Raw genomic sequence first — 16,771 nt, forward strand, 5'->3', positions numbered from 1 at the left:
CCCCACTGACATTGTCGTGTGTGACTGTCGGCTCCCGGGATATTTGTGCTGCTGATGTCAGCGGAGTGGCCAAGCATCTGCCAGCCAGTGAACCGTAAGAGGATTTGAAGAAATTGCTGTAACGTGCTCTCTAAGCAAATTGGGAAGGCAGCACATTCCCCTAATTGTAGCTTGTGGGGGTCTGGATGACTCTGCTTGGTAATCATAGATGGTATTAGTCATCTCACGTTACACGACTTGTGATGCTATGAATCATCACTGCCCAAATTACAATGGTTCTCAGCTGTCAACGTTTTCTTTATACTTTTTTTTTTGTTGGGAGGGGGGGGGGGGGGGGGAAGTAAACTGTTAAAACAACAAGTCACCATGGAATAGTCCAGTTTTCTGCACAATAATCATGTCGTCCTTTTCAAGCTGTACACGGCTTTCTTTGCAGCTATTTCTGGGCACTCAGCACTATCATTTTATCCAGTGCAATGGCTCCTTACTTTACTCAATTTTGGGCCCATATGCACTTCACTTTTCTCCTGAGTTTTTCTCCTAGGTGATATTTTTAAACTTGTCAATACAATGCCCTTTAAGGCACCAGCAGCAAGCAAGAAATTGCTCAAAATTATTTTGATATTTCTCTTACATCTACTTTTCGGTACTTTTTTAGTTGAAAAGTGCTGGAAAATGATTTTAAATCGAAGATGAAAAATGATCTCCTAGGAGAAAACTCAGGTGAAAAGGTGAATTGCATATGGGCCTTGGGCAAATCCCAATATGAGCGTACATCAGTGAATACATGTTTGCCTACAGACATACATTTGCATGTGAACAGCGGACATGCACATGCAGTTGTTTCTGATTTGCTATCTTAGCCCAGATGAACTTAGTTTGAAGGTCATGCACTGGCGAATGTAAGGTGTATTACTGACCAAGTAACCAAAGTAATTGATTGTAATTAATTCAACAACTAGGCTGCGCTGTCTATCCACAATGAGTTATAATCAAGATTTAAGATCACAATAAATTTTGAAAAACGATAGAATTATTTGTCCATACAATGTCCACAAGTTCCAATGGGATCGCTGTCACACTTTTCCAGATGGTAAATATAGTACAAATGCTGGACTGCGCTCTCCACTTCCTATAACAACACAAGATTGCACATAGCGTGACTCTGTATAAAATATTCACACACCACCCGTGCTACAGTGATCAAAGTGCAACACACGTGACCGCACACTCCTTCTTTGAATCTGCTCACCGGATTTGCACCACCTCAGAAACCAGGTGTGTCTAGCGTTTGTATACAATTCCACAAGGCACTTTCTCACTTCTTCATCTTTTCTTTAATATAAAAGTTCCTCAATAAAAATACATAAAAACAACATAGTGTGATCCTATTTTAAAACATCAGCCGCAATGCCCGCGCACAAATGCGCACTCACGTTATAGTTTCTTAATTAATAGCACATCAGAAGTCCCAACAGCAAGGTCTGCACGGCACCTGAATGAATGGATGAGCGGCGTCCCGACTCCCCGTTCCCTTCGCGGCTACCCGGCTGCTATTGCGGCGCTTGAATCTCCCTCTCGATCGGCTCCAATCTGGTGACGTCAGACGCGCTGGACGTGGCTCCGCCCTACGCGTTTCGACCAATCGGTCTCATCAGGGGCGCGGGCATTGCGGCTGATGTTTTAAAATAGGATCACACTATGTTGTTTTTATGTATTTTTATTGAGGAACTTTTATATTAAAGAAAAGATGAAGAAGTGAGAAAGTGCCTTGTGGAATTGTATACAAACGCTAGACACACCTGGTTTCTGAGGTGGTGCAAATCCGGTGAACAGATTCAAAGAAGGAGTGTGCGGTCACGTGTGTTGCACTTTGATCACTGTAGCATGGGTGGTGTGTGAATATTTTATACAGAGTCACACTATGTGCAATCTTGTGTTGTTATAGGAAGTGGAGAGCGCAGTCCAGCATTTGTACTATAAAGTAATTGATTGGGGCCCAATAGAAGTCCTGGGGGGCCACCAGCAATTTTACACGACATTCTACGTAAGTGAAATTAGCACATTATGATCACACTGGTGTGGCAACCAACAGGAGGCCTTTCCTGTTGGTTGCCCTGGCACAGAAAAATACTAATAAAGTTTTACCTAGAGCTAGTCTTTAGTCTTAGTGTTCTTTCTTATCTAATTGTAGCAGCACTTTGTTATTATTTGATGTAAACATTTCTTCAAAATAATGTATTGTACAATCTGTATTTTTATTTTAAATTAGTAATCTCGCATATAGAAGACGTCAAACCACAAAGGGCACCAAGGAGGCAGCAACCAAAGACATTAAACAGCCCTGATGACTCCACCTACTACAATTTGCTACATGTAAGTTATTACATATATATAACACAACACAATGTAATCCGTACCATAGTCATTCATTGCCTTATGTTCCTATTATACTCTTAGGCCAATTTCGGGGGGAGCCATTTAACTTATCTGTTTGTTTTTTGGGATATGGAAGGAAATGGGAGTACCTGGAGGAAACCCACGCAAACACACAAACTCTGTGCAGATAGTGTATGGGCCCAAATTTGGAGTACATATTGCGGCGCCATTGCATTAGTTGGGCACCAGCGGGTACATTACTTATATTGTACAATGCACTACCCAGCACCTATTGTAACCTTAACCCTCCGCTCGAAGTGCCTAACCCTAACCTCACATCTAACCTCCCACCTAATGACTAACCCCCTTGTAGGTACCTAACCGTAACCTCTCCACCTAATTGTTAACTCTTAACCCATCTTGTAGGTGCCTAACCTTAACCCCCCTGTAAGTGCGGGGCACTATCCACAATGCCACCATGCCTGACCATATTCTTTGTATGTAAAGAAAAAAGTGAGAATGACAATGTGATTTGTTATCAGATGCACTTCCATGCACGAGATGACAGTGTTAGGGAAGATGCTGAGTACTGGGGTCACACATCCTTTCAGCCCCCCTTGTATTCCTATATAAAACCTTGCCAAGGGTTACAAACTGTTGCCACCTGGCAGAAGGTACTTTTAAAAATGTCAGTCAGGGCTTGCTGGATGTTTTTGAATATGAGCAAGCCCATTGCATTTGTACGCCATTCTGGGCTTAAATGGGTCCCATTCCTTTTCTAAGGTCAACTTTTGTGAGTCACTGCTAAATCCCCATCTATTAAACAAGATGTCTGATACATTCATTTGTTCATCCGGCTTTATACACCGTTATATGAGGTCTAGCCATTCTTCACTGCAGTACATTTCTTCCAATAAGCCGAATTAGCCAGATGCTTTTACAAAGATTATTTCCATAGACAGGTATGAGAAAAGGGTTTCCATCTTCTGCAGGATAAGGCATAGAGGACAGTTTTGTTTTTTTATTGACCAGCTTAAGTAAAAGTAAAAATGTTTTTACGTAACCAACATTTGCTGCATTGCTCACATGAGTGCTCAGCCCAGTACGACTTCTATCACAAAGATTAGTGCAAGCTCTATGTGGCCAAATGTATGCCTCTAAGGGCTGGGACCCACTAGGTGTGCTTTGAAAGCGCTTGTCAATTGCAGACGATTGGCAAAGCACTTTAGAATGGGGGTGGTCCCACTAGCAGCATTGCATTAACCCATTAGCAGCTTCAAATGACATTTTTTGCTTGAAAGCTGCTGGTGCATTCTAAACCCCTGTCGGCATATCTGGTTTGGCTGCCTAATGCAGCTAAATGAGCAGGTGGTAGGGAGGAGTTCTATTTACCTGTTCTGGATGGCTTCTTCTCTTCCTCCACCTGCGGCTCTGAACTCCAGACAGGTCTCCTGGGTCCTCCTGATCACGTCTGAACACATGATATGACATGATAGAGATTTAGGAGACTGTGTCAGTGTTACAGCGCCACCTGGTGGTGGACGAGGGGTGATGGCAGAGATGAGAGAGACTCTTCCATCGCCCCTCTTTCACCACTGGGTGGCGCTGTAACACTGACATGGTCTCCTGGATTCCAATCACATGTCATATCATGTGATTGTAACAGAGAAGACATGTTGGGAGAACATTGCCCCGTGGTGGAGGAAGAAGAAGCAGATTCAGCCATCCGGACAGGTAACTTTTTACTAGATTTGGTTTCTTAAGGGTTAAAAGATAGGAAGCAGTGACAGACAGCTGTTTTGGGTGTGGTCACCCTTTATCATGATGACGCAGTTCTACAGTTGCATTTTACTCTGCAGTATGGGGTGGGGGTTTGAGGGGGAGGGGATCACTTGCTGGGAAGGTGGTTGTTGGACTGACCACACTTTCTACGGGGGAGAACTGAGGGGTACGATACTGCCCCGATATATAAACAAGATAAAGCGGCTTAACATAGCATAAGAGTGAATGGTGAAGTTGCTGAAATTTTTTTTGCATGTGCTATATAAAAATCTGAAAACCATAAGAAAAAAACGCTATTGTTCCATTGAACCTCCACACACTAAACATGTTTACTTCAGCAACCACATGCAGTCCCCCTATAGAAAACACAAAGTCCGGTCCACTGGCTTATGCAAAGATGAATGGTGTGGCCACATAATCTCTGTTCTTCCAAATATGGGCCACTCTGGTGCTATTTGAGGTGGGGGAGGGTGCAGTGGCATAGCTAAGAAGCTGTGGGCCCCAGTGAAAGTTTTACATTGGGGCCCCTCGAGCACTCTATAAACAACAATGGATATGGCGCACCAAAACCAATCAAGGACAACCACAGTGTCAGAGGTGCAAGAAAGGGATAGGAAACAGTGTGTTAATGATCACTACTATTAAAAGCATCTATATAAGTGATCATATTATCAGCACGGGATCAATGAAGAGCTAATACTGTAGTTGAGGGTGGGTCCCTCAGGTCCCGTTTGGTCCATAGAGCCCGATGAAGTCGCTACCTCTGCACACAGTATTGCTGTGCCACTGGGTGGGTGGTCTTGCAACCAAATGGTGTGAGTATCCAGCTATTAAATATACTCTCTACCAAAAGCTATTGATAATACCACAACAGATTGGGCTCCCTGTGTCCCTGTGGTTTTTTTGCTTCTTCTACTCTTCTTCTACCTAAATTCAAAACTTAAAATCACTATTACTTTTCTTGTTTATAAATGATCATTCCCCAGTTTACCTGACTCTTATTTGGTACGTTGCCGCACAAAGAAAGTTGCAAGGCATGCGGGGTTGTCCTTTTTTGCTTCTGTACATTAGTTTAGTCTGAGGGGAAATAAAGAAGCAAAAAAAGACAACCCAGCATGCCCTGCAACTTCCTTTGTGCGGCAACGTACCAAATAAGAGTCAGGTAAACTGGGGAATGATCATTTATCAACAAGAAAAGTAATAGGGATTTTAACTTTTGGATTGCCTGGTTAGCATCCTTACTACTTGTTTACCAGATAAAAATAAAGAATTGATTTTTGATTTTATGCCCGACAGTTACACTTTAATGTTAGACTTTATCTTATATTCATTATGTCTCATGGCTTCGATCTGTGCAGTCATTTCCCAAACTTTCTGCTGTTTGGATACTGCCGTTTTTTTAACATGTTTGACTAGCCATCGTTAATCTTTGTTAATTGCTTAATGGTAACGTGTAGACATGCCAGGTTCTGTGAAATGCCTGCAGTCACAGCATTCACTGGTTGTGAGCCATAAGTGTTTCCCATGCTGGTAGTATAAGTGCTCATCTGCTATAGATTAAAGAATGACTTCCCAACAGGTATGTGCAGAAATGTACAATCTGCAGATTGTAGAAAGGCAAGCAGGCCAGTTACTGGGCTGAGTCACATTAGTCCTTATTTTTTATTATTATTTGTATTATTATTATTATTTGTATTATAAAACTTTATTTATAAAGTGCTAACACATTATGCAGCGCTGTACAATAGATAGTGGAGACATTACAACATTAAACAAGGTTACACAGCGTATTAAAGCATTAAACATTGGTACACAAAATAGTGATGCAACAATAAACAATGGTGTGCATATTGTAATGCAGGGATAAGTATAGCAAGCAAGTCCATTTGGTGGCGCAGAAGAGTACAGAGGGAGGAGGGCCCTGCCAAATAGCCTAGAATCTAAGAGGTGGGGTAGAGGGATAAGGTGGGGGGGGAGGAGGGCGTATGTCCAAGGGATGAGGTTGGAGCTATGCAGATGGTGGGAAAGCAATAGTGATCAGATGGGTCTTTAAAGGGAACCAGAGGCCCCAGGAAAAAGATACTATACATACCTTGGGCTTCCTCCAGCCCCATACGCACGGATCGCTCCCACGCCGCCGTCCTTTGCTGCCTGGATCCGCCGGTACCGGGTCCCGTCATGGCCACCAGTCGGCCAGTCGGCCGGCAGACGCGGCCAATTGTCCGCATCACACGGCGCTCCCTCTATACAAGTACACATGAGGCTGCCTGCTGCGCAGCCGCATGCGTACGTGTATGGAGGGAGCCGCTGTGATGCGGACAATTGGCCGCGTCCGCCGGAAGTGATGGGACCCGGTATCGCCGATCCAGGAAGCGGAGGATGGCGCCGTGGGAGCGATCCAGGTTTATGGGGCTGGAAGAAGCCCCAGGTATGTATAAAAGCTTTTTCTTTTGGTTTCTTTGGAACCTCTCTGGTTCCCTTTAAGGCATTGCTCAAAATAGATGAAGGTGGGGGCAAGCATGATGGGGGGAGGGAGTTCCATAGTGTAGGCGCTTCTCTGCAAAAGTCCTGGAGCCTTGCAAGTGAGCAAGTGATGCTAGGGAAGGACATCATTAGAGAGTTGGAGTAGTGAAGAGAGCCAGGTGCTGAGTATCTCTGGATCAGATTGGATATGTATGAAGGTGAGGTAAGGTGGATGGATTTGTAGTTATTATTTAGTTGGGATCGGCCCTTTTAAGGAAAAAGGTGAAAATACCATACATTCCTTTTAATGGGTGATCCACTACACCCTAGTAATACTTGTTGTTTATAAGGAGGACTATAAAAATTTGATAACACAATCTAGCAGTACAAAAAAGTAACACCACCTTATTGATACAAATGCAAACATTTTTAAAATCTCATAATTTATTCAGGCAATTAAGGCCTGAATATACAATTCTCTGAATAAATTGTCTATTATATCAAGCCAGATTACATCACTTGTCTCATAATAGCTCTTGTCTGAAGTTTATGGAGACCATTTTTCACGGATTAAGAGATTTTTTAACAATTTTTGGATTTGTATTAATAAAGTTGTGTTACTTTTTTGTACTGCAAGATTGTGTTATCTAATTTTTATAGTCCTTGCAAACAACAAGGATGGATTTGTAGGCCAGGCACAGCAGATTAAAAGTAATTCTGATGGGGACAGAGAGCCAGGGAATGGACTTGCAAAGTGTGGTAGCGGAAGTGGAGCTGCAGAAGGATTGAAGAAGGGCTCATTTAAAATGGGTACGTTCATAATCGTATTTAAACACATGTTAAAAACCACATGAGATGATGCGGCGAGTTTCATAACGCGCTTCAGTGCTTTTTTTAAGCGGACCCATGCCTTTACATGCTCTTAAACATGCTTTAACACATTTTAGTTCAACATGTTTTGCTTGTTTGGAATAGCAGTTGTCAATAAAGACTAGTTTACATTTGAATTTTTTTTTAATTAGGGGTAAAAAAAACGCATCTCCAAAGTGCAATGCTATGCGCTTCTATGTGTTAAAAAAGCACACCCACTCGCTTGCATTGCTTTGCACTTCACAGCACAATGCACAGAAACACCACGTTTCTCAAATGGACAGTAACAAAGTGCATAGATGTGAACGTGGTACATTAGAATCAATGGAAAAGCTGTGTGTCTAGCAAAGCGCAAAGCTCAATGCGCTGTGAAAAGCATACAGCAACGTCCCTAGTGGGAACGAGGCCTAAGTTTAGCAGCTGTGATGAGCAGAGACTCTCTAGATCAGTGTCAATACCTAAACTGGGGGGGCTCCTTTCACCAGTATTATGCGCCCGCTCTCACTGGTCGCCGTCTGATTATGAGGTCTGACTCTGGCTGCTGCTGCTGACACTAAGGTGAGGGGGGCACCTGTCACTACATACACTGGGGGCTCCTGTCACTACCTAAACTGGGGAGCACCTGTCACTACCTAAACTGGGGGGAACCTATCACTACCTAAACTGTGGGGGACCCATCACTACCTAAACTGGGGGCTCGTGTCACTACCTAAACTGAGGGGAACCTGTCACTACCTAAACTGGGGGGAACCTGTCACTACCTAAACTGGGGGCTCCTGTCACTACCTAAAGTGGGGGGAACTTGTCACTACCTAAACTCGGGGGAATCTGTCACTACCTAAACTGGGGGCTCCTTTCACTACCTAAACTAGGTTGCTCCTGTTACTACCTAAACTAGGGGGCTCCTGTTACTACCTAAACTGGGGGCACCTGTGTCGGAGGCACTCTCAATCTAATTCCTACTATAGTCCTAGTCTAATGTCCCACCATTGCTAAGTTCATGTAAATTTGGCTCCATCAGTGACCACACCCACACCCTGGTCTATGGCCATGCCCATTTTTGTGCGCCTCCCTCCTCCCTTTTGCCCCCCCCCCCGAAAAATTTTCTGTGGACGCCCATGGTCTCAGCTACCTGGCTGAGACACTAATTACCCCTCCTGTGCATAGAGGAGGTTGCCTGAAAAACATGCACCGCTGAGGTGTCACGGAGACAAGTCTGTGAAACACTGCTCTAGACAAGCAGCAGTAATGCAAACAAATCCCATATGTCATATTTATAAAAACAGCACCCATGGAGGTGCCCACAGATGATCTTGCAGTTGCATATTGTGGTTTTTCCAAACAGAAGGTGTTATTATTTGTTAGTTTTCTTATTTTAATCTTAGGAGTGTGTTCAGTTGTGGATTTACCATAAGGCACTGTAGGCATGTGCCTATAGGCACTCGATGATGGAAAGGCGACTCACTCCCATCCCCTAGTGCCTCCCTCCTGTCTTACTTATGCAGAGACCCGAGCAGAGTGTAAATGAGAGGTTACTTATCTGAGTCACGGCATTCCACCTCTAGCTACCTACCGTAATACTTGGGTGCACCTCTTGCTACTTAATAATGAGGATAGCTCTGGATACCTAATACTAAGGTGCATCTGTAGCTACCTATGACGGGCAAGAGAAGTAAGAGATAAGTGATAGCTGGGCCAGCCAGTACACTTGCGGATTGGTTCGGCAGGTGTATATAGGTTCATGGAGGGTGATGTTTAGGTTGGCTGGACATCTGTGCCTATAGGCTCCTGTGATGTAAATCCAGGCCTGGGTGTCTTCCTTGCACATAGGGAGACAGCAGCAGATTTAGGGTAACTTAGTTGCCTGGCAAAGCAAAGTTAAGCATCTTACTTGAGCTGTCTGAGGTTTTAGTGAATCAGACCCCACAATGTATAATGACTACCTGATGCACTAAAGCAAGCTGTTTAAATCGTGATAATGCAGACGTTTCTTCTACCCAAAGCTGCATAAAAGCAATTTTCTTCTTTGTCTTTTTTTTTCACTTTAAAGGCTTTTTTTTTTAAATACATAAAAGCCACACTTCAGATGAGATTACAATTTCAAATAAATAATACATATTTATTATTTTCCCAGCTTCCCTACGTGGACGAGAAACGAAAACCAAGGAAAGAAAGGTGAGGTAATGCTTCCAATTAAGCCCGAGAAAAGTTCCCGGACGGTTGTTTCTTTGATTGTGTGTTTTTGGCATGTGTTTGGTATTTATGAACAGTGGACTTTAACGGTGTAATTATACACATTCCATCCACTCTGGCGTTCTCCCAGGTTATCTCTAAATATAGAGCATCGGTAGGAAATATTAGGCCCATGGCTACCTATTATCAATAATTACACTTGATGAAAGGGTTTATCATGTAAACGTATGTAATTATTTTATTTTAAATCTTTTCCCCTCCATAGCTGGATGCAGTTAAGTTTATTAAATTTCTTCTACACACATACAGGAAGGGTCATTTTTACATTTGCTGCTATTGTTGGGATTTATATTCTTTTCTATAGGGCTATGAACTCCGGTATAAAAGGTTGATTCGCTACGATCTGCAAAGGGCAAAGACACGGGCTTGCTAATGGTAATCACATGGTTAGAGTCCTATTAAAGCGACGTGATTGGAACACGTTTTACCTGATTAACCACTTCGCATCCAGACCTAGTTCCCCCCTTATGGACCAGAGCAGTTTTTCCAGTTTAGATATGTCCCTATTTAATCAGCAATAACTTTATCCCTTCTTATGACAGCTAAATTAAATATATATATATTTTTTCTCGACAAACTAGGCTTTCATTGAATGGCATTTTTCCCTCAAACAATCCTGTTTTTTATGCATTTTAATTGAAAAAAAGAGGAAAAAAATTGAAAAATAAACACATTATTTTTCAGTTTTACCAATTCCGGTTTAAAAATAAAAAGCACTACTATAGATAGAAAACACACATTTTGTTTGGATTTTTCTACCATTTATCACAAAACGTATGTTCCTGTCACAATTTAAGGTGAAGATATTTGATTCTGAAATAATGCTACAGCATGTATTTTTTACTATGAACTGAGAAAATAAAGGTATTTTTATGATAAAAATCAATCTTATTGGTTCAGGGAACATATATTCCCTTCCACCAATTAATGCAGCTTCAGGTAGTGCTGGAGGTGTGCACACGACCAAGCCCAATCCTGCACAGCACTGCTTAAGCTACAAGACGTATATCTACGTCCTCGTGGCTTAGATGAAGTCACAGAGGAGGTAGATATACTGTAGTGGTGGATAAAATGGTTAAAATGTCAGTCCTGTTCAGGGGCTTAACTACAAATCGTGGGGCTCAAAGCAAAACTTGAATGGGGCCCCCTTAATGTTCACAACCCTTCTCTTGTCTCCACCTGATGACCCTCACAACATGGGGGTTTATCATACAAGGGTCATAAAACAAGTGTGGCCACAAAAACACCTGATCTGGAGTATCAGTGAAAAGGAAGGTTAGTAGTTGGGGCCTCACACACCTCTGGCCGTTTTTTGTGCATTTGCGCTTGGGTTGAAAGTATAAGAGAGCAGGAAAATCACAGTTGCAACACTATGCAGTGTTCTTGTGATCTAGCAATTACCAATTTTGTCTGCACTCCTTTTTCTTCTCTCATTGCAAATCACAAATGCAGTCATGCTTTGACAGCCATAGGATCGTGCAATAATTGTGTTGTAGGTATACGTGGAATCCCGATTACAGCGCAATTGCAATTCCTAGTGGAAAAAAGCCCTTTGAAACTGGGAAAGTCCACCAAATATTTTTCTTTTGTGGTCAGAAGCTTTTTTTTTTATTACAGATGTTCACCCAGCATTCACCACTACCTCCTTGCTATACAAAAAACACCACATTTGTTCACTATTTGTATACATCAAGTAGCAACTATATTTGACAAGACAAGTTACAGAACGTTTATATTGCGCTTTTCTCCTAGTGGACTCAAAGCGCTTCAGGGCTGCAGCCACTTAGGGTGCGCTCCACGGGTGACTGGGATCAATCAGGGGTCTTCCCTAAAGACTCCTTACTGTTTTACATACTGGCTTGAGCCAGGATTCAAACCTTGTTCAAAGGTTCAAATCTTACATCAAAGGCCTTACCAGTGCGCTATCAATTTTAAAATGGAGGCTGGACTTTACTAACAGGAAATGAATGGAAACGGAAGACTTTGACTACATAGGTATATTTATATTACGGTGGAACCACAATCTGCTTAGGATTCCTTTAAAGAACCACTGTTGTGAAAATCTTAAAATATAAAATATATGTAAACACATATAAATAAGAAGTACATTTCTTCCTGAGTAAAATGAGTCATAGATTACTTTTCTCCTATGTTGCTGTCACTTACAGTAGGTAGTAGAAATCTGACATTACTGACAGGTTTCAGGCTAGTCCATCTCTCCATAGGGGATTCTCATCATGGCCTTTATTCTTTATAAAGACACTCTCTGAAAAAAGATTTATACAAAGATGCTAACCAGCCTCCCTGTTCACCGTACACTTTTTTTTGGCAATTAGACGGAGCAACTGCCATTCACTAAGTGCTTTTGAAAATAAAGAAAACCCTGAGAAACCCTCCTGTGAGAAGATGGTCGGTTCTGTCAGATTTCTACTACTTACTGTAAGTGACAGCAACATAGAAGGAAAATAATTTACTCTAGAAGAAATATACTTCTTATATGCATATGTTTATGTACATTTAAAATTGTATAGTTTTCATAACAGTGGTCCTTTAAGGATTTGGAGGTGGGACGAGACCTCCTGAGGAACTAAAAGCAGGAGAGAGGAAAAAAAAAAGTCCAGCATACACCTTACTGTATCAATGTTTAATGTGATGTTACCACTGGCAGGTTACAGCTGTTTGCATCTCAGAAGGGTATTATACAGTGCTGTAAGCTCAGTGATCTCAGAATGAACACTGCAATCACCTGGCTGTATATACTGTACCCAATGGCTCCATAGATTTTTACCGCAATGGGTATACCATGTTTTTTTGCTAATAGAAACACCACTACTTGCTGCAGCAACCTTACATTACTGTAATATGAAGCACAACCATGACAAGGATTTACCAGCATCCTTCAAGAGAATCTGTACTGTGAAAATGTTACATAAATAAATGTACCAACCTGTTTGTTGTCTTTTCCTAGCCCCTCTGTGACATTTTCACCGCTCCCTGCTGCTTTCTTGGTGATAAAATCACTGTTTTATTCATTGTTTTTGTAAACAATGAAGATGACCGCCAAACAGGAAATACATCATCAGAGCAGGTGCCTGTTTGCAGAGGCTCCTCTCAAGAGTGACTTGACTGCTGGAATTTTACTCCCATTGCCTTAGCTGCTTGTCTGGGCTTTGAACTGATCTTTCTGCACTCAAAACTGGTCACAAGGTCACAGCTCTGTGAGCAGAGACCTTGCCTGTGACTCATTCACACAGGAGGCGTGGAGGGGGCGTGCATCTTCTCCCTACCACAGCAGAGGCAGTGCATTCCTCTCTGGCTCGACAAGGCTTGACAAAGAAAATAAGATTAGATATATTACAGAGACAGTGCAACTAGAAAAGGCTGCAGTAAGCCAAAGCACATTAGAACAGGTTTAGGAACTTATAGGATAGAAGAAATAAGGCTGAAAATTTTGTTACAGAGTCTCTTTCAAGAACAGGAAGGGAAGGAAATTCCCCTAGATGGGAACATAGGTACAAATACAAACACAAAGAGGTTGTTACACCCTTCTGATGGTTCAAAGCATTTTTTGTCCAGGAGTTTTTATATCCTTTTAGCTATCTATCTGGATATTAAAGGACCACTATCGCGATAAATTGTAAAATTTAAAATACATGAAAACATCTAAATAAGAAGTACATTTCTTCCAGAGTAAAATGTGCTATAAATTAATTTTTCTCCTATGTTGCTGTCACTTACAGTAGGTAGTAGAAATCTGACAGAACTGACAGGTTTTGGACTAGCCCATCTCCTCATGGGGAATTCTCTGGGTTTTATTTATTTTCAACAACACGAAATGAATGACAGTTACTCAGTCCAACTGCCAGAATAGCGTGCAAACAGGTAGGGAGGGTGGTCTGCATCTTTGTATAGATCCTTTCCAGGGAGTGCTATTGTAAAGAATACATTAGATACTGAGATTCTGAGAATCCCCCTTGAGGGGATGGACTAGTAAAAACAAAACTGTCAATTCTATCTGATTTCTACTAACATTGTACATGAAGGCAGACCGGGCACTGTCCCTTTAAACGCTTTATTTCATCTTCTTGCCAAAGACAAAACAGTTGTACATGTCACATATGGATACATCAAACCTGGATTGATGGGAGTGTAGAGGGTGTTCGGGGCTCGGGTGACCAGGAATGGATGGACGGCACTACAGCCGTTTTGCGCCCAGCTGGCACTTGTTCACGTGCTTGTGTCCTTAGAAATGACGGCGCCGGGCGGCTTCCTAGATAGGTCCTGCAAGCCGCGCCCCCGGCGCATGTCATTGGTGTAGAGAGTAAGTGTCAGAGGGGTTAGAGGTGAGGGGGCGGAGACTCGCCGATCAGCGGCGAGAAACTTGTGAATGTGCTGCAAGTACAAGGATTGGCTGCTAATGATGCATTTTAGGAAACAGGGCATACAAAAGCATGTGATTGAAACCAACATTAATAAAAACAGCCTATGTGTGTGAAAGTGCTAAGCATTAACAAACCTATTTGGTAAACAACCTGTGTGTATGAAAGTGCTAAACAAAATACATAACTGGTCAAACAAATTAATGTGCAAAAAAGTGACTACATTATGCACATATTTCGTTGGCAATTGCCCTCATTTAGCTGAGTGCATAAATCAGTGCACCCTAGGTAAAAAGCGTATCCATGGCGACGTAGCTGCCACACAATACATTCTACAACTCCTATATCAATTAAAAACACATTTTTCTTTATTGATATAATCTGTCTTCTAATTAAAAAAAAACCCACATCAATCCCATAATTCCCTCTAAAAAGATGGGGGGTGAAACTGTTTCCTTTGTGGAAACCTAATAAGGTGTATTCACCTCCTCACTGTAAGGATTACCAATAAATTCCCCTGTAAAAACAGGGGCCCAGAACAGTAGCTTATCATCGGGCTTTGTCATCTAAATGGCCTCTGTGAGACGCTATTCATGCTACTGAAGAGCTACGGTTTGTCCCCTATCTTATTGCCTGATGAAGCGGGCTGTGCCTGCGAAACGCGTTGCATGTTTTGGGGTACCAATAATAAATTTATTTTTTAATTCAGACAGTATTTTGAATCTGCTTTCCAGAGGTAAGTCCACCACTGCCTCCCAGCAAATGTAAAAAATGTTATTACCTTTTATCCTGATGGCGCCTCTGTTCACTTACGATAGGAGGGAAACAAATGTTGCCAAACGGAAACCCTAAGAAAAGTGGGTCAGTTTTCTCCCCGCTGGCAATGCATATTGTATGTGTGGCATTCATTCAGATACCCGCTGGAGAATACACTACAGGTGGTATGTCCAGAGTGAAGAAGGGGAAGGGAGGGCAGGTGGGGATATACTTCTGGTTCTATCTGCCACATGCTGTACGCATAGTTATTCCCTGTGCCACAACAGTACAAGTTTTGGCGTTATGTTTGCTGTGCATATATCAAAGGAGGTGGTTTATCCAAGCTCCTCTCCTCAAGCATCCACCGCATCATGCTATTGGTCACCTATTGGCGGCCAAGAGGTGTATATTACCATTTTATGTCACCGGACAGGGGATCCCCCACCCACATAGCCATTCCGTCCAGAGCCATTGTAGAAGCAGGACGTCAAAAGTGGTCAGTGCAAACACGCCAAGGACTGCCCAATTGTGAAATACCTAGGGAAGCACCCAGTGGGGGTAAGGTACTGGTCTGGGCCCAGAGGGTCTGAAAATTTCTCCCTGCACCCAAAGGGCCCTGGGGAACTGCGGATCAAGAAAGCAGGACAATCTGTCATTTAGACCTAACGGTCCCATTGCCTCTGTACGTAGAATGACTCTCGACTCCCATCTGTTAGGAATGAAGGATTTACCTTAGCGGCGGAGAGCAGCGCGACTGCCGCTTCCGCGTCTGAGGTCATGGCGGCTGTCGCCACATCATCGCAGGCATCCCTCACGGCCTCTGGCAGAACAGGTCTCTCTACTGCACATCAGTCTAGGTCAGCACGCTCGTGCGCGGAGGGGCAGGACCTTTATGGGCTTAGGAGACGAGTCAGCTGATCGGCCAGTCAGCTGACATCTAGCTGCTGTTTCTTCTCGCTGATTGGTGGAAGTGTTCTGGGCGGGACGCTTGGAATTGCCTGTCTGCATTTAAGCTTGGAGTTGTCAGTAGCTCATTGTCTGTTGTTGCTGAAACTTCGCAGTGAAAGCTCTCAGACCTTAGTCAGATCCATGTGTGCTTGAACCGGCAGGACTCCGGGGATTCACACTTAGCTTAGGATTATTATTATTACTGTTATTGATTATTACTGTGTATTACTTTTGCCTGTACCTCCGACTACTCTCTGCCTATCGATTCTGTACCTCTGCCAATCTGATCTGTTGCCGACCTCTGCCTGAACACTCTTTCTGACTTAGCCTTACAATTCTGTACCTCTGCCAATCTGATCTGTTGCCAACCTTTGCCTGTCTGACCTCGCTCCCACCAGTGGGCCCTCACCACTGGAGGTAACTCCTCATCTCCACCAGTGGGCCCTCGCCACTGAAGGTTACTACCTCTGTATTGCTATTATAATATTATTGTGTAAACGTGTGCACCAATCACTTACATTACACATCTATTAAAGTATACTGACGTCAGTAGCGCGCTGAGCTGATCACTGCTGATCATTACACCATCTAGTCAATTCCTGGTCTTGATCACCTCCTCTTTAAGATGGAGCAACGTGCAGGAGCCCAGCAAACCTAAAGCACCCTGCTCTACCCCCATGGGCCTCCCTTACATGTTCGATAAGTCAGGGGCAACCTCTCCACGATTTTATGGATTTAAAGTGCTCCCCCACCCTTTCCTTCAAGGGTCGGGTGGTTTTGCCCATGTAGTAGAACTGGCACGGGCAAAACAGAACAAAAGTGACAAATTCTGTTTGACATGTGATATACGCCCTTACCTCCCACTGAGTCCCACCCATGTGGTAGTTCGAGCCCTCCCACATTGCTGAGCAATTCTTGCAATTACCACATCTGTGGTTCCC

At 43.0% G+C, this 16,771-nt stretch overlaps 1 protein-coding gene across 4 annotated transcripts in view; it reads left to right on the forward strand.

Moving 5' to 3' along the window:
- Positions 1-16,771, forward strand: part of MYO3A (myosin IIIA) — a 233,885-nt gene that overhangs the window by 204,239 nt on the left and 12,875 nt on the right. For all 4 annotated transcript variants that reach the window (XM_068235654.1, XM_068235657.1, XM_068235656.1 and 1 more), the window contains 2 exons: positions 2,273-2,376; positions 9,629-9,669. In XM_068235654.1, the coding sequence (XP_068091755.1) occupies positions 2,273-2,376; positions 9,629-9,669 (145 nt within the window). The remainder of the gene's footprint in view (positions 1-2,272; positions 2,377-9,628; positions 9,670-16,771) is intronic.

The sequence above is a fragment of the Hyperolius riggenbachi genome, chromosome 5 (assembly GCF_040937935.1).
Source record: "Hyperolius riggenbachi isolate aHypRig1 chromosome 5, aHypRig1.pri, whole genome shotgun sequence".
Taxonomy (NCBI): Eukaryota; Metazoa; Chordata; class Amphibia; order Anura; family Hyperoliidae; genus Hyperolius; species Hyperolius riggenbachi.